Source organism: Diplotaxodon limnothrissa, linkage group LG8, assembly GCF_057381915.1.
Source record: "Diplotaxodon limnothrissa isolate DT_005_m linkage group LG8, D_limnothrissa_male_GT1.1, whole genome shotgun sequence".
NCBI classification, from domain to species: domain Eukaryota; kingdom Metazoa; phylum Chordata; class Actinopteri; order Cichliformes; family Cichlidae; genus Diplotaxodon; species Diplotaxodon limnothrissa.
In genome coordinates this window covers 24,502,086-24,526,588 of record NC_140603.1, presented here as the reverse complement: position 1 = coordinate 24,526,588, position 24,503 = coordinate 24,502,086, and the positions used below count along the sequence as shown (strand labels likewise).

General features: G+C 39.2%; 1 protein-coding gene across 1 annotated transcript in view; it reads left to right on the top strand.

Moving 5' to 3' along the window:
- ttyh2 (tweety family member 2) overlaps positions 1-24,503 on the top strand; it is an 83,937-nt gene that overhangs the window by 41,330 nt on the left and 18,104 nt on the right. Inside the window, exons 4-5 of the mRNA XM_085360961.1 lie at positions 7,779-7,999; positions 10,987-11,082. Coding sequence (XP_085217087.1) covers positions 7,779-7,999; positions 10,987-11,082 — 317 coding nt within the window. The remainder of the gene's footprint in view (positions 1-7,778; positions 8,000-10,986; positions 11,083-24,503) is intronic.

Here is a 24,503-nt window from a genome sequence, read left to right as displayed (position 1 = left end):
AATGTAGTTGTTTCATTCAGTGTAACTGGAAATGAGTAGAATAGAAGCATGGCTTGTTTTTATAGGCCTATGCGCATGTGTTTAGCATAAATTTTCTCAAGCAAAACACTCTTTTTGAGGATTGTAATAAACTGTTGCAGTCAAAGGGGAATTGAAAGTCCAGCACCAAAATGTACAAGTTAATTTAGAACAAACAGTTGGACTGTGGATGGTTTTGCTCATGTATAGGGAATGGGAGAGGATTTTGGATAACAGGAAAGAGCCTGAAAGCAAAACTGCTCTTCCACAGTAAGGAGACAAACAAGGTGTTTGCTGAGGCAGTGGACTGCATCACTCTGTGTGTAAATATCTAAATTGGAGAAAACCAGCGATGTGAGACTTATCTTTATCAGAGCAACTGATGCTTTACCTCAAAATGTGTAGAAGAAGTAACAGTTTTGCAAAAACTTAAGGAGAAACATCATCTTTGAAAACTTGTTCAGTCTTTCATCAACAAACTCATAAACACCACTAATCCACTCTGAAGGATGACCTCCTAGAAGCTTCGTGATCATTCAGTATCAAACTTAAAAAAGGAATTTATTTTTAAAGAGATGTTTTCAGAGCTTCGGTACCCAGTGGTGAAGATGGTCTCTATCTTTAACTGTGACCGAGCTGCCAAGGCACTTCAGACCCATGTTCCATTTCACGCTCTAGCTCCCACATTCAATTTTAATTGAAGAAACTTTTCTCTTCTTCTATCATACAGACACAATGGATTGCAGAAAAAAGATCTGATTCCATATCTTATCCTTTTTTTAAATTTCAAAAATACAGTCAAACGGTTCTCATTTATCAAGCAATTACGAGACGATTGTAAGTGATTCTGTGATGCCTGCTCAGCAGCACTGAATTTTTAAAAAGGAAAACACTACAAAGAATTAGAAATTACTCCTTTTTTTTCTTTTCTTTTTACATGGTTCATCTCAGAGACGAACACTTTCTGGGAGGTTTGTGCCTCAAATTAGAACTGTTCTTTTACATTCACTCTCTGTTTTGTGATCCCTCATCTCTCTGAGGCATCACTTCCACAGAGACATACCAGCCCGAACAGGCTTAAAGATAGAGATCGAATTCTAGTGAAGGAAGTGGCATTTATATTCTGTAGAATCTCAGACCAGGGCTTAACCCTTGGGGGGGTCCTAAAAAAAGTACCCCTTATGAGGTCCTAGAGCCAAAAATCGACCTTGCCATAAAAAGTGCTATAAAAAGATTATACATTAATATTTTTTTCCACTTTAAATTAGCCAATATTTTAGACCTACTTCTCCTTGAAATATTCATATAAAGTTTTAATTATATTTCGCGGATTTTAACCCTTTATATCCCGGTTTTGTCACATGAGCGCACGGCCGTTTTTGGCGAAAAAAATGAAAAAATGAAATATTTTCCATAAAATACATTTGAAAGTTATATTTTATTGTACTTTTAATTAGGCCTTTGGATGGACCAAAGATTGGCACCAACAGTCATTTCGATCGCCTTTTATTTTTTTTGCAGGAGCGCATTTCATAAAATGCACACACTATCGGTCCCAATCGACCACGCCCAAAAAAGTGCTATAAAAAATTTATACATTAATATTTTATTCCACTTTAAATTAGCCAATCTTTTAGACCTACTTCTCCTTGAAATATTCATGTCAAGTTTTAATTACATTTCGCGGATTTTAACCCTTTATATCCCGGTTTCGTCACATGAGCGCACTGCTTTTTTTGCCCCAAAAACATAAAACTTGAATATTTTCCAAAAAAACCATTTGAGGTAATATTCAATTGTTATTATAATTAGGCCTTTAGATGGACTAAAGATTGGCACCAACAGTCATTTCGATCGCCTTTTATTTTTTTTTCAGGACCAGAAAATGGTCTCCAGGCGGCAAATGCTCCTCCTCTAGGTCGAAATAAGTGCATTCTTGCCGGGGTAAGTCGCGACGATTACCGGGGCACGATCACCGGGGACTCATTTTTGCAGCACACACATCCGATACCACGTGACAACAAATACGTCATTTCCTGTTGACTACAAAAAAAAGGCACCCTCATACGGTCCTAGGGGCCGAAAATGGTCCCGTCCGATCAGCGGGCGAAGCCGCTGCTGCACGCCGGAAATGAGGCTTCATTCCCCGCAGGTCTGTCCAAGCAGCCCGCTGTTTTCCAGCCCCGGGTCAAATGTGGAGCAAGGGCGCCACCCGGTGGACAAATAAAAAAATTACAATTCTAAGGCCTCTTGTCCAAAACAAAAATGAAACCTAAGCCATCACCCAGATGTTAACGGTAATAATTCTGCAGTGAAAAATAGCGTTTATAATGGAAGTCAATGGGGCGATTTATGGCTCTAGGACCTCAAGTGGATGGCGGTTTGTAGCTTAGCCACTTTAAGCTAATCGAATAAACGGAGACTGCAATTCTAAAGAAAAAAGGGAAAAAAAAGGGTTGGAAGGTTTGGCTATATTCTATTCAACACAGTGAAAATGGCCTAATATTAAAAAACGCTGAGGACGAAAAAATGGCCGTAGGTCTCCCTGAGGGCTAAACAAAGGAAACATTTCTTGCCTGAAATGTGTACAGGCCTTAGGAGACAGGATGGATTAAGTTACCCGTGGGCATTACAATACGTCATTGGAAAAAATGATGGCGTTTTGAAAGATGGACATGGCAAATGGCAAGGTTTTCTGTAAGTAGGATCTGAGACTACATAACTGTTTCTCCCCTTCAAATGATGCTCAGGGGCTTTAAAATGTGTAAACAAGAGTCTGCACATGATTCCCATTGATCTGTATTTTTTTTCCATTTCCTGAAGCGAGAATCTACATTTGAAACGTCACACCCCATTGTCATTTTTCTCTGCTTAAGGTTACGCATATTTTATCCGAATAATGTCACGTATAATGGTTCTTTAGACTTTTTTCATTGTTTGTTGTTTACCCTCTGGCATGTAGAAATGAATATCCCACAAGAAAATAGCTAGGCACTGAGTACAATCTACTGTAAATTGTTTGTTTAGAAAAGATGTGAGGCGGAAAGTACTTCTCCGTGCCCTTAAAACATCAGTCTGAGATAAAGGCTGAGATGACTGGAAAAGGGGAATTATATCTTCTTGATCGGTGCGGATCAACCCACACAGTGAGTATCAAACCAAGATGAAGGAGAGATTAGCTGGATTGTCTGTCTCCCTGGGCATTTTAGATAAGATTTTTACACAGGAGGCGAGGATCAGATATGTGCTTTCATTTTTCATCTGCAATTTCATCTTCTCAGTTTGAAGAAGAAGATGTATTGATGAGTGATCAGATAACAAAGTACAGAGTGCTACATGCCTGTGCATACGATCTGTTTCTTTTTGTAAAACCCAGAAGCCACTGTGTGCTGGATCTCTGTCTGATTATTCTTATGGCAATCAATCAAAGTGATAACTTTAAATGAAAATTAAAAAGGTTTGCTGCGATTAAAGTGATCAATTTCTTTGAGAATACTATATTAACGTCCTCTGAAAACATTCACCCATAAATCAGGAGGCGCACCAGTATGAATGATGTAAGGAAATGTGATGTTTTCACAGCACTGTGTGCACCCCATTATTCAGCAGCTCATAGGAGCACTTTCAGCAGCAATAACTTGTAGTGATTATTTTCTGTATGACTTTATCAGTCTCTCACATCGTTGAGGAGGAATTCTGATCCACAGAATGATCCTTCTCTAAAACATTGCTTTAGTTAATTGGATTTTGTGGGAATTTGTTTTATCCACAGCTCTCTTAAGGTCCCAACACAGCATTTCAACCAAGTTGAATTTTACTGGCTCATTGCAACATTGTAATTCTTTTCTTTTTCAGCCTTTCTGTTGTAGATCTGCTGCTGTGCATTGGATTTTCCCCCCAATGCCCAGATGGCTTACAAGTGTCTACACTTGGATCCACCTAACTCTACTTTAATCACATCACATCTAACTCCCTTTTCTGTCTCACTATAAGAATGGACGAGTTCTTTAAACCTGTGATTTTCAGTAGTTGCTCTGCTTTTATACAAGTATGTCAGGTTAGATTTTTTCATTAAGGTAATCGACATCTAATGACTAATTTTGTAAGGAGCGACCTTATGGAATAGCATCGTTCATCAAAAGGATTAACAACATGCACAACTTTATCAAAGTTAAATACAAAGGAAGATAAACTAAATCAAACTTCATCTGGTTTCTCTTATGTTTGGAATTTTGACCTGGGTAGTCAGATCACACGAAAAGGAAATGAATCTGCATTAATAGCAAAAAAACTCGATTTGAGACATTCTAGTAAACATTATTCATGTTATAACGCATTATGTCTAATATCGTTCACTTTTTGAAAGAAAAATATAGTTTTAATTGTGGGCAGTCCAATGATTCGTTTATGAAGACATATTTATGAAAGTTTAGCAAACAATTCTCAATCAGCTGAACTTAACCTTTCTCTTCCTTTTTTTCTCATTATGTATTTATTCTCAGCTCTTCCGTAAGCTGTATAATGTGGCCCACACATTACATGCAAAACCAACTAATTACTGCTATCCAAACTTTCCTTTTAGCTTCAGCAAGCCTTGTCCCTGACAAAGCCAACAACAATATGAGTAGTCTTGCTTGTGAATGCCAAGTACCCAGAGCTGAATAAGAGCGCTTATTTCCCTTTTTAATTATCTTATAGCAGGTTGTCTCCACGAACACCATTTCCCTGTAAACAACTTCTCCCTTCAAGCAAAGTACACAGTAATTAAACCCAAGAAGATGGTTCGATATTTGTTACATAAATACTGTATAATGTTGTCTCGGCCATAAATAAAAATGTGATTTGTCACAATAAATGTGTCTGTTTGCTGTTTATCTGTTTGTTGTTTGGCTTAGGGGATCACTCTTCCTTTTGGGCTTAAACAGGTAAATAAAAGTCTCATAGTGAGGTGTTGGTTTGAAAAAAATATCTAACCACCAACAGCAGCACTAGCAAACCTGCTGTTTTGCCTCTGCGATTTCTAGTTTTGGCTGTTTTCCAAGCTGATCTGTTTACTTAAACTAAAACTGCATCAACATGCACAGTAGCCCAGCTCTCCCACACGGTCCTCTGTCTGAGCTCTGCTGCTGAGTGGCAGCACAGACCAACCTCCATGTTTACGAAAAATCTCACCTTTGTCCATAATTCTGGGAACTTCTTTCAGGCAAACACATGACCTCAGTAATAAAAAAAACACTGTCAGTACATTATTATTTTAGCAGAAAAGTCTGGCATAGAAAACATTATGCTGTGTTCAAACTTGTATGTTTTGCTGACAACTCATTAAAGCATCAGTTGTATTGATGAGTTTTCTGTGAATAAGACTTCAAGCGTTAAAGGCTGGTGGGTTGACTCTATGGCAGCACGGTGGGTCAGTGCCTCATAGGATACTTGATTTGAACCCAGACAGAGTCCTTGTGTGTGGAGCCTGCATGTTGTTCCTGTGCTTGCTTGAGTTTTCTCCAGGAGCTTCGGTTTCTTATTGCCATGAAGAAAAGCAAAAATGTTGTGGTTAATGCTAGTTGTCTGACAGGTTTATGAAAACGCTTTATTACTCAGGGCTATAAGCTAAATGCTAATGAGTGTGCAAGTCTTGACATGTTCGTCATCTTACACTAACAAGTACAAGTTGTCTTCAGCAGTGGTGTGCAACACTGAGTTATGGCATCAGCTTTTGCATGATGTGGGGTTACTGTTGTAAAGGTCTGTGTTAGTATCTTTCCAGGTGCTTAAATCTAACCTGCATGTTAAAAAAAAATCTATAGTGCAAAACTGGATGAGAACACACTAAGTAGTCATTTGACTTTCAAGTCATTTCTCTTCCAAGGATTTGAGTGCTTTGATTCATAATCTACGATGTGGAAACTATGAAAACCATTTTTTTTAACAGTTGATTTTTTTTAGATAATTTTAAAGATGTTTTAACAAAGCGGTGGAGAGACTTACTGACCAACAGAGAGATGTTGCCATCCCCATAAAGGTCAGGCTATTCCCTGACCTTTAACCACGCTAAGCGCATGGCTAAAGGTCAGGGAGTGGCCTCAGATTGATTGCGTTTCCTGCTTCGTCTGCTTTTGTTGGAGATGTTGTAAACTAATGGAAGTTCATACATGTTGAAGAAGACTTCTCACTGCCTAAGCATTTAACACATGAAGATGAATTACTTCAATGTTGATTTCCTACACACACACGCACACGCACACGCACACACACACACACACACACACACACACACACACACACACACACACACACACACACACACACACACACACACACACACACAGCTGTTTCATATGGACTTTTCTGTTCATTGTTCAGTGAAAAGCTGAATAAGAGCAGCTGTTGACTGACCGGTTGAGTGCCTCACTTTAAGCAACAGAAAATTTCTATATTTAGAATATTATTAGAAGCATATTATACTTAGTATATGTAGTCCATTGCTACAATTCACTGCTGTTAAGTACATTGTTTCAGACAGATAGATAGATGAACTGTTTTTACATCCTTCTGCAATCCAGTCCTTGTACCTGATAAGATAGCTTTAAGGACTTTGTTACTAGCTGCTTTTGCAAAAACACATAATTTGTGAACTTGTCAGGCATGAAATAGTATTTTTGCACCAGCAAGGTGATTCTGATAGAGCTATTGGCATATCTTTGCAATGTGTCCTTAAAAAAAAACAAAAAACATGGACTTTGGCATGTTAAGTGCAAAAGAACTGTCAAGGTTGCAGACGAATACTATCTGAGAGTCAGAAGAGGTCAGAAACGGGTTAAAACTGTCTGTTTTTAGCCCTTTGTAAAACACAGTGGAGGCTCTGTGATTGTTTTAGGCTGTGTTTGAGCCATCAGCTTTTGATCAACCATGCTGTACCGTCTGGAAACTGTCTGATTGCTTCAACAACAACAGTATCGTATCGTATCGTATCGTATCTTTATTTGTTTCAGACATATAAAACAAAAAACAATATATACACACTACATATATTTTCATTTACAGATACGAATATATATGTAGATATACACACACACACGTATGTGTTCAGATAAACAAAAAATATATAATGAAATAAAACAAAATCGTCTGACATAATGTAACAATGTTTGGTCTGAAAAGGAGTAGGAAGAAGTATGAACATACTTATTAATTCCTACCCCTGCTCAACATCTTATTGATCCCACATAATTCACCTAATTCCCATCATCACATACTCCACACGATACACGAGGAGAACCTATACAGTAAAAACATAAATGAATAAAAAAGCAAGCACACATTATTAAAGCGGTTCATCTTGACAGAGAAGGGGATAAAAGACTGCCAAAGGAGCTGTGGAATGTCCTTCAAGAAGTTTAGAAAACTATTCCTGAAGACTACTTATAAAAGTTAGAAGAACACTTGCCTAAGAGAGTTCAGGCTGTGTTGAAGAATAAAGGTGGTCATACCAAATACTGACTTTCAAGCTTTTTGAAAGTGAACAAACTCTCTTTTTTGCCTTACAGGTTGTATTTTTTATTTCTGTGTACATTTGCATGTTTTTCAATAAATCACCACCTAATTTTCCTAAAAAACACAGAAAGAAATTTAGTTTCTCAGGACTTCTATGCAGTACTTTAGATAGATCTATTAATGTATTATAATACCATTGACTCATACCCTCTAACTGTATTTGCTGTGTCAGTTAATCTTACCCCACTCTTTCTTCTTGTGCGCTCCAGGTTTCAGGCACCATGGGCAACATGAGGAGTGGGCTGCACCAGCACCTTGCGAGGCTTGATGAGATCTTTGCAACACGGGGCGACTACGTGCAGACCCTGCAGTTCATGCAGCAGATGGCTGACAATGTGATCAAACAGCTGCTCGGACTGTCTGACTGGGAAAAAGCTAAAGTGGACCTGGCATCCATTGCCGATCAGTCAGCAACCATAGAGTACTACAGGTGGGGAACAGAAGAGTACATGTGTCAAGGTTGTACTGTGTGCGAATCTGTTTACTCGATGCTATAAAAGTGTCTAGTTAAACAGGAGGAGAAAAACACCCAGAGCTCGAGGACAGGATTCAGGAAGGTTATTTCTGTTGGTGCACGTTTCCGTTGCCCTGAACATTTTTAACGGTTTAAAGCTTCCCAGACACGTGGGAGGTGAAATTTTCAAATTTATTTATACAATGAAAATCAGTAGAAAAGTGTTTAAGGAATATAATTATTAATAACTTTGGAACAAGTTTACTTTTCATAAATACATGCAGTCTTTAATCAGTTTATATGGCAAAAGTTTATCTAGAAGACATCTAAGCATCGGTGCACCTAAAAAGCTAATTCATCAGTGTTATGTTAAAAAAAATAATCCAAATAAAACAAACTTGCATATAGTCATTCACATTCATTTTATAGCTGCAATGAGCAATTTAAACACGGTAGAATAGATTACTTTCTACATGCTATGACCTGAATATCTCACATAATATTTATTGGGTGGGTTTAAATAATAATGCAGCTGTGTTTGTGTGTGTACCTACATACTGCATGTGAATTATCTTCCAGACAGTTCTTTAGGATGTTCAAAAAAAGCATCCTATTGAATAATTAGCAATCATTGCATAAATGAAAACAGCAGCTATTACTGCAAAAACTACTGCAACGTGTTAGCGGAACTATTTTCCGAGGCTTTGTCTCACTGTTGTTACTCTCATCGTTTTAGAGGAAAAAAATGGGCTCATGTCCAGTTTTTATTTTTATTCTTGAATAGGCTCAGTGGTGTTTTCTGTGGAGTCTGCAGTAACAGACAGGCTTATGTGTTTGTATTGATCTGTAATGTGACTCCTTTGCTCAGCCAATAAATCAATACCCCGCATAGCTCCATGCTAGAAGTGTAGGCAGACTGCAAGCAGACAGCCAGACATTGTAAGCTGTTAATGGACTCATTATCACTGCTGCACTCCAACAAATAGTTTCTGTGCGGTTGGCTGTGTGTGCTTCCTGTTTTTCTTTTTTCTTCTTTTCTTTTTCATGTTGAACTTATAAAAGCCTGTGTGTTGTTCACTCTTCCAGTGTTGTTTTCTTACTTAGTCACAAAAAGTAACATTATTACTTCCAGGAATTGCTCAGTATTTATTTTAACTGTGGCCCAATGCAAAACTACTGTTCCTAACCATTCTTAGTTTACCATGCAGTTTTATTCTCTCTCTATTGATCTGTTTTTACCACATCAGGTTAAGATATTGACAACATCAGTACCTTTTTTCTTTATCTACATGGTTTCTAAGTGGAAAGAACTGCCCAGCAGAGTTTACCTGTTCTCTCTGTGCTTGTGTGGGTCCTCACCAGGGGCTGCAGCTTCCTCCCACGGTCCACAGACATGCCTCTTAGATTAATTAATGATTAACTGGTGATTCTAAATTGGCCGTAGGTATTAATCTGAGTGTGAATGACTGTCTGTCTCTGGGTGTTATCCCTGTGATGGACTGGCAACGTGCCCTTCACAAGGATAAGCGATTAAAAATGGAAGAGCGATTTTTCATTGTTATTCCTGTGTTTTGAAGTCAGATACATTGCAGACAGTTAAATATTTGTGTACATAAACACTTTCAAAAGCCAGATTTTTTTCTCATGAAATGACCTGACGCTTAGATGCAGGATCCAGTCACCTTTGACCTGTCTGTGAGGGTAAACAGGTAGAACTTGAACAAAACATCAGGAAAGACTGACAAATCTCAGTGTGTATTTTGTTTCTTGAGGAAAAGAGGTCTTGCTTTTTATTATACATACATGCCGCCCGTTCAACCTCCTGCATGTATTCATGCTTTGCTCAGACTCTAATTAGATTAGGATAACATAGACAACAAGGTGGCAGCGTTACTGAAGTACCTCCCATGCTGATGCCCCAGCTTCTTGTACTGTCCCCTGCCGAGGGGGGGAAGATAAAACGAGGAAGGAGATGGCGGCGAGGGAGAGAAAAGGGGCTAAAAGGGAAAGAGAGAGAGGGGAGAGAGATTAAAGAGACTGACGAAGAGGGGGAGGAAAAGGAAAAAGATGGAGAAAAGATGTGAGATGGATTCTCTCAGAGGGGTAGAAACTCTGGCTGGTGAGAAGTAGAAAGAAATGATTAAATACACAATAAGAATATACAAAGTGATGTCAGAGTTATGTATGCAGGGTGGAAGATGAACAACGATGGAAATAGACAGGAAATTAAACTGAAACGATTCCCCACAGTTTGTATTTTTCATACCATGAAACATTCAGCCACATGGATTTGAATCCATTCATTATAAGCCATCTGGACAGGTTTACTATGTCCAGCCACAAACTGTTCGAATAACAGATGGTTACAGTGAGGTGGACAACTCTACCACGTTATACCCGCGAGCACGAACACACTTTCACACACGCCTCTAATGCACGTATCCGATGATGTGAAATTAGGTGCAATACTTTACCCTTTCTTTCTTTTCCTGCTTGTCTTTACGAGTCATTTTTTATTTCACTAGGTTCCAACATCGATCGAATTTTTCTGTATGTTTTGATTAATTATAATAAGAATGATTCTCTGCAGAATAAATGCTTGTAAACCCTGTTTTTTAACAGTTGCTAAACCACTAGCTAGCACAGAGGAGTGAGGTGCAATTTTAAACAATTATGTGGCAGATTTACCTCTCAGAATTCATATTTCTGTATGTGTAATTTAAAATAAATTGGTAGTGATGCCTGCTGTGAAAGAATGTTGTTGGTTGCTTTCAAGAGAAACCCATCTCCAGCTATTGACAACAAAGGTATTACTACGGGTAGAAATAAAGGCAAAACTACAAAAATAAAAGCTACATTTCAGAAACTGAATTTCTTTTTAACCTCCCATGTTCCATCACCTCCCATAAATAAAAGGCATTCACCAGCAGCAGTTTAATTTTGTGGTCTGTCTGTGTCTGCAGGTGGCTCACATACCTGCTGCTCCTCATCCTGGACCTGATCATCTGCCTGCTGGCCTGTCTGGGACTGGCCAAGCAGTCCCGCTGGCTGCTCACAACGTGAGTATATACCCTGTAACATTGGGCTATTTTACAGCAACAAGCTATCTTTTTGTTCACATGAAAAGTGGTAATCTGTTCCTTCCCCCCAATTCTTATATGTGATATTTTTCTTCTCTTTCCTTGCACAGCAGGAGGGAGAGACAGTGGGTGAAAAGCAAAGGCAGGATATATAAAAGAAAAAGTCAGTTGGGAGATTAGTAGGCTAAGCCTTAACTAACTGTGTGCTATTATGGAAATAAAATATATTCATTTTTCTTTTCTGAAAATATTCAATTTTTCTATTTTTTTTTAAACAAAAAATAGAGATGAGTTGAGCGAATTAGTATGAGTTGGTGTAGATGAAGGAAGCTTGAGGCGTGGTAAATGTCTGTGAACAAAGCAGCAAAGCACTGAATTACATCCTTGCTCAAACACTCCTCTTCTAGCCATTTCCGTATTCCCTTTTCTTTTTAGCATTGCCAGCAGTGGGTTGAACTTGTTCAGCGTTACTGTCTCAGTGGCTCTGCTTTGCAAAGAGGTTTGGAAAGCAGGGGAGAGATGAGATGTTATCAGCAATACAACTTCCTGAAGATTATTTTCCCTCTTTAACACTTGACCTGTTCTAAATAGGCTGGGCATGAATTACATTAAACAACAGTAGGTACAATTTTATTGTATCTCCAGATTATATAGCATGTAATTTATACCTTTTTTGTTGTGGTTTTTAGTTGTATCACACTAATGCTACTCTTTAGGAGTGACAAACATCCAGAATGAAAGATAAATATGTGACAGCACATGCCAGCTATACTAAAACATAAGCAGTAAAAGAAAAAAAACACAGTAATACATTAACAGGTGTTGGTTCGTCTGCCTTTTAACAGGCGGCCAGAATGTGCAGCATGTTGGTGTTAATGAACCTAACAATCACTCTCCCACACACTGTAGTGCATGTTTTGCTGAAACGGAGCTTTCACAGAAAGAACATGAAATCTGTCCTGCCTTCATTCCTTCATGAGGCATCCTGTCTCTTGCAATCAGTCATTTCAGGGTGTGAGTTCTGCTAAACTTGCCCTACTAACCACAAATGCACTCGAAGACTAACCCTATACACACACACACACACACACACACACACACACACACACACACACACACGCACAAACACACACACACATAAGATGAGTCAGTGTGAAGAGTGTCTGCCTTCCCAAGAGATGCAGTCTTCCACTAGAGTGGAAGTGGTTGGGGGCAAATTACACTCTGGAGGCCTACCAACTCTTTCTGGTACATGCCGTCTGGCTGGGTGTTACTGTGACATACAGTAACAGCTTACACCTACACGTTAGAGATTTATAAAGCTCACTGTCAGAGAGATGTTTATTTATGGATCTTTTACAACTGCTTGTTTTTGTGAAGAGGCATTTGTTGCGGTCGAGTTTTTCAGCCGTGATTCTTTTTATACGCCTTTAACGTGGCAAGGACATTTTGGTTTGGTGAATAAAAACTGTCATCTCAAACCCGGATACACAGAAACTATTATTCGGTCTGAAAGTGCTGTAAAGTATAAAAAGCTTCAAGTGCATGTGTATTCCTAAAGTAAAGGACAGAGGAAATTTAATTTCCCTGGATGGCGGAGATCATTAGGACTGTGATGAGCAAGGATTCGCAGCGCAAGTTGCGTTAAAAGTAATAAACGGTTTTTCAGGGGAGGCCTGAATTTCTTAAGTAACCTTGAATATCCAGATTATGAACTCAAGAACACTTAACAAGCCCGAAGCAAATAAAGAGCAGGCTTTAGTTCAGGCAGCCGAGTCTGCTTCAACGCTCACATGACTCACTGTAGAACATTTCCAGCTCACCCTTTTAATCATGGAGCTGTAATTAAGCCTCATTATTGTGCTTGTATACTGCTGATTTGCATTTAGAGAAATGTAAAGCAATCTGAATTGCACTTTCACGGGCACAACAAAGAAGTGCTTTTAATTAACATATCTGACAGATGTTCAATGGCAAGATATTTCATTCATCTTACATAACATGGCATGAGTAATATCTCTTAAAGTCTTGGAAAGACACTAAAAATGACAGAATAATACTATGAGCTGGGAAAAAATACAGCGCTTTTTGCCATATAATGCCTGTTAGTATAATTGAGCGTTCGATTATGTTGTCCTAAAAAACATATCAGTCAACCATCTCTTACTAAATAGTTATATAAATTTAGAATATGTGCAGCATTAATGTTTGGCTTTTATCTTCTTAGCTAATTGCTCATCAAGCATAAAACATCAAGCTCATCTCAGCAGGAAGTGGGAAGTGACAATACTAATTTTCCCCTCAAGGGAAATCTAGATTCAGAGCCCACGGTTAGGTGCTGTGGTGGGCGTGGGGCTTCTGAAATGCTGACAGCAGTAGTCTAAACAAGCGTTGGTATGTCTCTCAGGTTAGTGTGTTTGCACTGCGTTGAATTGATGGTCTAACTACACCTCTGTGATCAAAAGCTTGCATTGTAAGTCTGTCACTGGGGGGGGGGGGTGCCATGTAAGTGCAGCAGCAAGCTTGAGTTGGGTATCCTGAAGGGTCCCTCACTTCACTTCATATTTGGAAAAAATAAACAAGGAAGTGAAAAATAAATGAGCCAGGGAGAGATAATGTTCCTGCTGTAGTGGAAAACCTTTAGCATATGTTGGCAGTTTACCCATTAGTGCTGGGGTAAACACTGAAGGAGGTAATTGCACAGATAAACCTGTTCAACTGCTCGTTAATGCAAATATCTAATCAGCTAGTCATATGGCAGCAACTCAGTGCATTTAGGCATATAGATATGGCCAAGACAAACTGCTGATGTTCAAACTGAGCATCAGAATGGGGGAAAAAGGTGACCTAAGCGACTTTGAGGTTGTTGGTGCCAGACTGGCTAGTCTGACAATTCCAGAAACTGCTGATGTACTGGGATTTTCCCAACAAATCCCAGTAGATCATCTCTGAGATTTCCAGAAAGTGGTTTGAAAACAAGTCAATGTCCAGTGAACAGCAAAAATGTCTTGTTGATGCCAGAAGTCAGGTTGCCATTTTTGTCAGTTAAGAACAAGAAACTGAAGCTGTAGTTCTCACAGCTCACCAAAATTGGACAATAGAAGACTGGAAAGGTCTGGTCAGGCTCAGGCTGCTGATGGTGGTGTAATCATATGTGGATATTTTCTTGAGATACTTTGGGCCATTTAATACCAGCTGAACACTGCTTAATGTTCAGCTAGTATTAAATGGGCAACAGTGCACTCACTGTTGAACATGACAGTGAGTGCACTATACTCACATGGCCGCCACAGTCACTAGATCTCAGGCCATGTCCTTTTTTTTTTTTTTTTTTTTTTTTTTTTTTTTTTTAGGGCATAGAAATAATTTATTTTCTGCCAAGTTCTAAAACTATTTAACTACAACCTGAATAAATGAACATCAACATTTGTTCATAAACAACAAACACAAGGCTAAAACATTAAAGTCCACAAGTCTCGTGCAACATTTTTGTTACACTAGTGTAGTGCAACAAAAGTGTTGCACTACATTTTGCAACATTGTTGTTTGTCCTGCACATAGTAATTCATGGTAGACATTTATCTAAAATAGCTAGCATATGTTTTTATGGCAGCTTATGACTGTCGTAAAATCTCGAACTTGCTGCATTATCTGGTAACTTACAGCAAGTAAGGGACTCTCACAGCTGGTGTTCTAACAATAGAGAGACACTCACTCAGTCTGTGGCCTCAAACAGGCATCTCCATCCTTCCTGTGCCTTTCCCCATGAAACTGTAAGTGCATCTAATGACCGCAGACTCACTCACTGTTTAAAAGAACTGAGGTACAGTTTTGAAATTGAACTTCTTTTTCTTTGGACATCTCAGGCACCTGGTTTGTAAATTCATTGTTCATATATAGTTTGTTGTGTTATCTGGCAAGAATTTAGAGGACTGCTTTAAGAGGATTTTGGTCTTATGGTTTTAGCTGTTTAGTTGAACATTTTCAGAAATTAAACATTCTTAAACATCAAGAAAGCATGACGATTGTAGACGGCCCATGATCACTTGTATTCCAGACACACTATACTGTTGAATATGATGTTGGCCCACCCTTCAGCTATGACAGCTTCAACTCTTTTGGAAGGCTTTCCACAAGGTGTGTTAATGGGAATTTTTGTTCATTCTTTCACATTTGTGAGGTCAGACACTGATGTTGGACAAGGAGGCCACATCAGGATGCCTGCCTCATAGGCTCTGCTCTCATTCATGTTCTAATTCATCTAATTCATCTAATCTAATTCATCTAATCTAATATGGAGTCATATTGGAGCAGGAAGGGACCATTCCCAAACTGTTCCCAGAAAGATGGGAGTATGAAATTGTCCCAAAAAATATGCTGAAGCATGAAGAGTTCCTTTCACTGATAATGGAGGTGTTTAGAACACCAGAATTCAATGATCTGGATGAGTGAATATAGTGTATGAACACATATCAGCTTTTCTTGACACAAAACACAAATGTGCACATCCAGAGTGTCCTCCCAGCTAAACAGATGACTGCGCACAGATAAGAGACACTTGCTTCTGTGCAGAAAGTACCGTAGAAAAATTTGAAGTATCATATTTGACCTCTGACCTCTCCTTCAAATTCAAAATGATAACATGTTCATTAACCTCCTAGGACCTGGCATCATATTTTGGGTTGTCTAGACCAAAATACTTAATATTGCTCTACAAGGCCCTGATATCCACTTACGAGGACATTATACTGCCACTTTTCTTTTTTTTTCTTTTTTTTTTTGGGTTTTTTTTGGGCCATGTCCACACTAATGTGTTTTCGTTTGAAAACGCATCTTTTTGTCTCCGTTTTGGCCTTCCGTCCACACTGAGACGGTCAAGGAAAACGCTCTCCAAAGCGGATACGCGTGGCAGTGTATACGGCAAACCCGGAGCCTTTTCGAAAACGATGACACATGCATCATGTGATGCAGTCATGTGACCAATTAAGCTAAGATAGCGGAGGGCATTATACAGCAGTTCTTTTGTTTGCGCTCAATTTTGACAGCCCTATTAGACATTAATATCAGTTTGTACATGACCAGATAGCTTTTCTTCAAATTCTTTAACTCAATCGCTTTTGCAACTTCGTACTTTTGTGTTACTCGCAGCGACAACTACACCTCATTGTTAGTCCACTTAAAAAACTCGGTGCTTTTCCTCGACATTTTGCTGCGACGTTTCAAAGAGCCAGAAAGTAACTAAACGGCAGACAGAATTGACGCAGGTCGAAACGTCTTGCGTTTCACGCATGCGCAATACTGGAACTTAGGCGTTTTCTGCCGTTTCAATGTGGATGCACAACTCTGTGAAAACGACTGAAAATGATAGTGTGGACACGGAGTGTTTTCTGATGAAAACGCCGTTTTCTAATTTATCCAGGCTAATGTGGACGTAGCCTCAATCAACGCAATGTTTCTGACATGTTGTTGAATCTATGCCAGGAAGAATTAAAGCAGTTCTAAAAGAAAAAGTGGGTCCAACCAAGTACAAGCAAGGTGGACCAAATGAAGTCCTCAAGAAAGACGCATCATTTTCGGTTCAAACTACCCTGTCCAAACTAGCCCCTTGTGTCAAAGGTGTCCCATAAGGAAGTGTGCCGGAGCCTTTGTGTTTTTCCAAAGATAATATAGAGTTTATTAAGATAAATTTCTTAAAAGTTTAAGGCACTTGCCCGAAGGAAGGAAGACAGGGATACATTTAGTTACTTTTTGTAGAAACAATTTATATTCACATAATAATTATACTATACTAAGTATAATCATCATAATTATACTTTACCTTAATTGTACACACTGACTAAGTAAATCCATATTACCACAACTGTCTTCATAATTAAGACATTTTAGACAATAAGGTCAATCTCCTAAATTTGCTCGGAGGAAATAAACACAATTTAATGAGTTGCAGTCCAAGTTAGTCTGTGATGGTTTGTAAGATGGCAATCACAAGGTGGAAGCCAAAATTAGAAACTGAGAGAAATATGTGATTACTATGTCAAGCTAATTAGCACTGGCAGTGAGGTCTCAGTACCCATGCATATCTGCTCTGAGGTCACATCTCTATCATTTTGCTCAGTTTTAATTAGAACATTTAATGGGGGCTTGTGTAAGGATGACAAAGCTTTCACTTTCTATACATTTATACAGGGAGTGCAGAATTATTAGGCAAATGAGTATTTTGTCCACATCATCCTCTTCATGCATGTTGTCTTACTCCAAGCTGTATAGGCTCGAAAGCCTACTACCAATTAAGCATATTATAGGTGATGTGCATCTCTGTAATGAGAAGGGGTGTGGTCTAATGACATCAACACCCTATATCAGGTGTGCATAATTATTAGGCAACGTCCTTTCCTTTGGCAAAATGGGTCAAAAGAAGGACTTGACAGGCTCAGAAAAGTCAAAAATAGTGAGATATCTTGCAGAGGGATGCAGCAGTCTCAAAATTGCAAAGCTTCTGAAGCGTGATCATCGAACAATCAAGCGTTTCATTCAAAATAGTCAACAGGGTCGCAAGAAGCGTGTGGAAAAACCAAGGCGCAAAATAACTGCCCATGAACTGAGAAAAGTCAAGCGTGCAGCTGCCACGATGCCACTTGCCACCAGTTTGGCCATATTTCAGAGCTGCAACATCACTGGAGTGCCCAAAAGCACAAGGTGTGCAATACTCAGAGACATGGCCAAGGTAAGAAAGGCTGAAAGACGACCACCACTGAACAAGACATACAAGCTGAAACGTCAAGACTGGGCCAAGAAATATCTCAAGACTGGTTTTTCTAAGGTTTTATGGACTGATGAAATGAGAGTGAGTCTTGATGGGCCAGATGGATGGGCCCGTGGCTGGATTGGTAAAGGGCAGAGAGCTCCAGTCCGACTCAGACGCCAGCAAGGTGGAGGTGGAGTACTGGTTTGGGCTGGTATCATCAAAGATGAGCTTGTGGGGCCTTTTCGGGTTGAGGATGGAGTCGAGCTCAACTCCCAGTCCTACTGCCAGTTTCTGGAAGACACCTTCTTCAAGCAGTGGTACAGGAAGAAGTCTGCATCCTTCAAGGAAAACATGATTTTCATGCAGGACAATGCTCCATCACACGCGTCCAAGTACTCCACAGCGTGGCTGGCAAGAAAGGGTATAAAAGAAGAAAAACTAATGACATGGCCACCTTGTTCACCTGATCTGAACCCCATTGAGAACCTGTGGTCCATCATCAAATGTGAGATTTACAAGGAGGGAAAACAGTACACCTCTCTGAACAGTGTCTGGGAGGCTGTGGTTGCTGCCGCACGCAATGTTGATGGTGAACAGATCAAAACACTGACAGAATCCATGGATGGCAGGCTTTTGAGTGTCCTTGCAAAGAAAGGTGGCTATATTGGTCGCTGATTTGTTTTTGTTTTGTTTTTGAATGTCAGAAATGTATATTTGTGAATGTGGAGATGTTATATTGGTGTCACTGGTAAAAATAAATAATTGAAATGAGTATATATTTGTTTTTTGTTAAGTTGCCTAATAATTATGCACAGTAATAGTCACCTGCACACACAGATATCCCCCTAAAATAGCTAAAACTAAAAACAAACTAAAAACTACTTCCAAAAACATTCAGCTTTGATATTAATGAGTTTTTTGGGTTCATTGAGAACATGGTTGTTGTTCAATAATAACATTATTCCTCAAAAATACAACTTGCCTAATAATTCTGCACTCCCTGTATAGACTAGCTATAACAGAAGTTTACAGCAAAATATTTTTTAGTAGAGAAGAAAATCCCCTTCCCACTCTGATTTAATTCAGTCACTTGACCTCATCCTTGAATGCATTTACTAGCATCATCTGACCTGCTCATTGAACTCTGTAACTTTTGCACTTGACTCAACTTTAAACCCTATTTTCCTTGTATCCCATTGATTCCCATTCGTCTCACAGAGCACAAAACTGAATAATTTATTTTAATTTCACTTTAGTTTTAGGAATAAAGCTCTAGTTTGCAACAACAGTCATCACAGGGCACTTTACAAAGAAGAGTAATTACCTTTTCTCTATGTAGTGTTGAGAAGACATCAAACAATAAACACTCATCAACTGATGGGCTCAGTTACCGTAGATCAGAAACATGTAGCTACAGAGCCAAAACGAGGAAAGACTGGAAAAACAAAGACAGAGAAATGCACGGTGAATGAAAGAGAAAACTCCTTTCAACACAGAGCAGTTTGCAGTTCATGTGCCCCGCTTCCCATTTACATTGGGTCTCAGTATGAAAAATTCTACATACCACTACACACGCTTAAGTCATCTGAACATTTTTCACAGGACTCTATCCAGTGCTGTGAAAAACCAACTGGAACCCATGATTTTTTTCCACAATTTCTTTTGCTGTATAACTTTGTCATAAACCAACATCATCATCGCATTCTTGTGGAGCAATGTGGCCCACTCTTCTTTACAAATTTGCTTCAGTTCACTGATTTGCAGGTATTCATCTGTGCACTGGTCTCTTTAGATCCCACCACAATATTTCAATCAGGTTGACCTTGGAATACAGAGAGGTTGACTTGATGTCTCCAGACTACCCAGGTTCTGTGACTGTGAAACGAGCCTAATTAGCATAGCATAGCATCTTTATTTATAATGCACTTTACATCCGACAATGTTAGCCAAAGTGCTACAAATATAAAACAAAGAGAAAACAGTTTACATATAGAATATCTTAAAATTAAAAATAATATAATTAATAAGAAACATATTAAGAAACATCAACAAGTCCTGCTGTGCTGAAAGCCAAGGTGAATAGATATGTTTTAAGACGTGATTTAAAAACAGATAAGGAAGGCGCCTGTCTAACATGTAAAGGCAACTCATTCCACAATTTTGGTGCTGCCACAGTAAATGCCCGATCCCCTCTGAGTTTACGATTAGTCCTGGGCACGCTTAGGAGGAACTGGTCTGTCAACCTGAGGGACCGGGAAGGTATGCATGGATGAAGAAGCTCAGAGAGGTACAGAGTGGCAGCATTGGACAAACATTTAAAAACCAAATAAAAGTAGCTTAAAATGGATCCTAAAATGCACGGGCAGCCAATGAAGTGAATATAAAACTGGGGTGATATGCTTGCATCTACGAGTGCCAGTCAAAAGATGTGCAGCAGCATTCTGAACTAGCTGCAGTTGAAAAACAGAAGATTGACTCACCCCATAATAAAGAGAATTACAGTAATCCAGCCGAACGGCTACAAAGGCATGGATTACTGTTTCAAATTGCTAATTATCATCCTTCTACCACCGCGCTTGACAGTTAATATGAGGTGTTTATACTGACATGCTGTGTTTTTTGGTTTCGTTTTTTTTTGCCAAACATGGTCCCATATGTCTAAAGAACGTTGTTCCAGAGATCTTGTGGTTTGTTCAGATGCAACTTTGCAAAATTAAGCTGTACTGCCTTTTTCTTTTTTGTTACAGATGTTTGCTTTTCTCCCGTTAACTCTTCCAAACAAGCCATGCTTGTTTAGTATTTTTCTAACTCTACTGTCATGAACTTTAACATTAACCAGCTAACTGTGGCCTGTAGAGTTTGAGATGTAGCTTAACTGTTTTTATATTTTTTTGTGCAGTTTCTCTGAGCATTGCAAAGTCTGGCTTTAGGGTGAATTTGCTGGGAAGATTGGCAACTGACTTGTTTTCCAGTTGTGAATAATCTTTCTCACTGTAGTATGATAGGCTTCCCTGTGGACAGCAACGGTTGCTTCTCTCAGGCTATTCCTTTCGCCTTTCTTCTTTGGCATTGTGATAACACAGACCTGAATGTTCCAGACCAGCAAATTGACCCAAGACAAAAAAAAAAAGAAGAAAGAGCTATTCACTCATTGGAAATAACGGTTGGAGCATTTGACCATTGCTGTACAAGCTGCCAACTTTTCTTACATTTACAACTTGTCAAACCTTTGTCCACATATCCAAAGCTAAATTCTTTTACACCGAAGAAAATAAAATATACGCCAAGACACAGCTGCAGTGTGTAGGTTATCATTCAACTTATGGTTGTCTTAAGAGCTTGAGAAAACAAGTGAACTGAAGAAGCATCTTAGGTGAACAATGAAAACATAAAGAAGTCCAGTTTTCTTCATTGTTCAAACTCTTATGACCCTAAATTAACATCCATCCAATTCAGTACCCATCCCAGCAGCCATGGGGTGAGAGCCGGTGTACACTCTGGACAGGCTGCCGGTCTATTGCAGGGCTAACAAGCCTAAATTAGCCTAAATTGCCAAAATCATTTTCTATGTTAATGTATGTATAATAGTTAATCCACCAGTATGCACAAGCTCTTTATCAAAACAGCATTTTTAATGCTAAAATATAATTATAGTTGTTATGAAAGAATTTTCTAATTTGTTGTTATAACTATAGATATAGATATCAATATAGATATAGATAGCTAACGGTAGCGTTTCCATCTATGCTGACAATGTATTCCTGTTACTGTCAAACAAATTATTGGTGCATCACCAAGATGGTGGCTAGTGAAAATGAAAAGTGTACAGAATTTTACACTCAGGGTTTTGTCTGTTTTAAGCATACCACCAAGTTACTTGGAGTGTACCGGGTGTAGCTGTTCTTTTTAGTGTGGCTACTCTAGGCAAACAAAAGAGGAAATATGTGATTTGAGATGCAGCATTAGTATTTCATGGGAAAAATACAGGAAGAGCACAGTCTTCTAAGGCCAGTGTCCTAGCTATCAATTTTAGAGAAAGTGAGAATTTGCACCAAAATACAAAAGGTTCATTCTTTTCTGCTGCTATATCTCTGCAGCAGGTTTGATGAAATTTGGCCATGTAGCTTTTGTGTAATTTTGCTGACAGAAAGAGAGACAATTGGCACAGCAAATGTAACCCTGTGAGGCTCTTGTCTGCGAGGAGGAATTACAAAAGTGTCAGAAAAGGAATCAGAATTTTCTTCTTATCCCTTTATAGTTGTTGTAGTTACCACCAAGAACCAGATGTGATACTGGTGTAAAGTGTTCTATACAGTACCCCTTATATAGCCATATGCAGATATAATCACATATTAATGCAAGTTATCGCAGTGAACGAGTAAGACGGTGAAGAACGTTTGCATTAGTTCTGCTTGTCGAGTCTAAAATAAGATAAGGAATCTGTGAAGCCTCACTCTCTTTCCTATCTCGCAAATTGTCTGGGCCTAGTGAGAGGTCTGTATCAGACAGAAGGAAGGAGACAGACTTTAAGTATGAGGATCTGATTTGAAGGCAGAGGGCGTTGAAAATACACTGTAGAGAGGGCAAAGGGAATATATAGAGAAGTAGAGATAAAGAGAAAAGGACAGAAGTAGCGGATTGTAAGTTCAATATTGGGAGCTCAATGTGGATGCACAACTCTGTGAAAACGACTGAAAATGATAGTGTGGACACGGAGTGTTTTCTGATGAAAACGCCGTTTTCTAATTTATCCAGGCTAATGTGGACGTAGCCTCAATCAACGCAATGTTTCTGACATGTTGTTGAATCTATGCCAGGAAGAATTAAAGCAGTTCTAAAAGAAAAAGTGGGTCCAACCAAGTACAAGCAAGGTGGACCAAATGAAGTCCTCAAGAAAGACGCATCATTTTCGGTTCAAACTACCCTGTCCAAACTAGCCCCTTGTGTCAAAGGTGTCCCATAAGGAAGTGTGCCGGAGCCTTTGTGTTTTTCCAAAGATAATATAGAGTTTATTAAGATAAATTTCTTAAAAGTTTAAGGCACTTGCCCGAAGGAAGGAAGACAGGGATACATTTAGTTACTTTTTGTAGAAACAATTTATATTCACATAATAATTATACTATACTAAGTATAATCATCATAATTATACTTTACCTTAATTGTACACACTGACTAAGTAAATCCATATTACCACAACTGTCTTCATAATTAAGACATTTTAGACAATAAGGTCAATCTCCTAAATTTGCTCGGAGGAAATAAACACAATTTAATGAGTTGCAGTCCAAGTTAGTCTGTGATGGTTTGTAAGATGGCAATCACAAGGTGGAAGCCAAAATTAGAAACTGAGAGAAATATGTGATTACTATGTCAAGCTAATTAGCACTGGCAGTGAGGTCTCAGTACCCATGCATATCTGCTCTGAGGTCACATCTCTATCATTTTGCTCAGTTTTAATTAGAACATTTAATGGGGGCTTGTGTAAGGATGACAAAGCTTTCACTTTCTATACATTTATACAGGGAGTGCAGAATTATTAGGCAAATGAGTATTTTGTCCACATCATCCTCTTCATGCATGTTGTCTTACTCCAAGCTGTATAGGCTCGAAAGCCTACTACCAATTAAGCATATGATGTGGTGATGTGCATCTCTGTAATGAGAAGGGGTGTGGTCTAATGACATCAACACCCTATATCAGGTGTGCATAATTATTAGGCAACGTCCTTTCCTTTGGCAAAATGGGTCAAAAGAAGGACTTGACAGGCTCAGAAAAGTCAAAAATAGTGAGATATCTTGCAGAGGGATGCAGCAGTCTCAAAATTGCAAAGCTTCTGAAGCGTGATCATCGAACAATCAAGCGTTTCATTCAAAATAGTCAACAGGGTCGCAAGAAGCGTGTGGAAAAACCAAGGCGCAAAATAACTGCCCATGAACTGAGAAAAGTCAAGCGTGCAGCTGCCAAGATGCCACTTGCCACCAGTTTGGCCATATTTCAGAGCTGCAACATCACTGGAGTGCCCAAAAGCACAAGGTGTGCAATATACTCAGAGACATGGCCAAGGTAAGAAAGGCTGAAAGACGACCACCACTGAACAAGACATACAAGCTGAAACGTCAAGACTGGGCCAAGAAATATCTCAAGACTGGTTTTTCTAAGGTTTTATGGACTGATGAAATGAGAGTGAGTCTTGATGGGCCAGATGGATGGGCCCGTGGCTGGATTGGTAAAGGGCAGAGAGCTCCAGTCCGACTCAGACGCCAGCAAGGTGGAGGTGGAGTACTGGTTTGGGCTGGTATCATCAAAGATGAGCTTGTGGGGCCTTTTCGGGTTGAGGATGGAGTCGAGCTCAACTCCCAGTCCTACTGCCAGTTTCTGGAAGACACCTTCTTCAAGCAGTGGTACAGGAAGAAGTCTGCATCCTTCAAGAAAAACATGATTTTCATGCAGGACAATGCTCCATCACACGCGTCCAAGTACTCCACAGCGTGGCTGGCAAGAAAGGGTATAAAAGAAGAAAAACTAATGACATGGCCTCCTTGTTCACCTGATCTGAACCCCATTGAGAACCTGTGGTCCATCATCAAATGTGAGATTTACAAGGAGGGAAAACAGTACACCTCTCTGAACAGTGTCTGGGAGGCTGTGGTTGCTG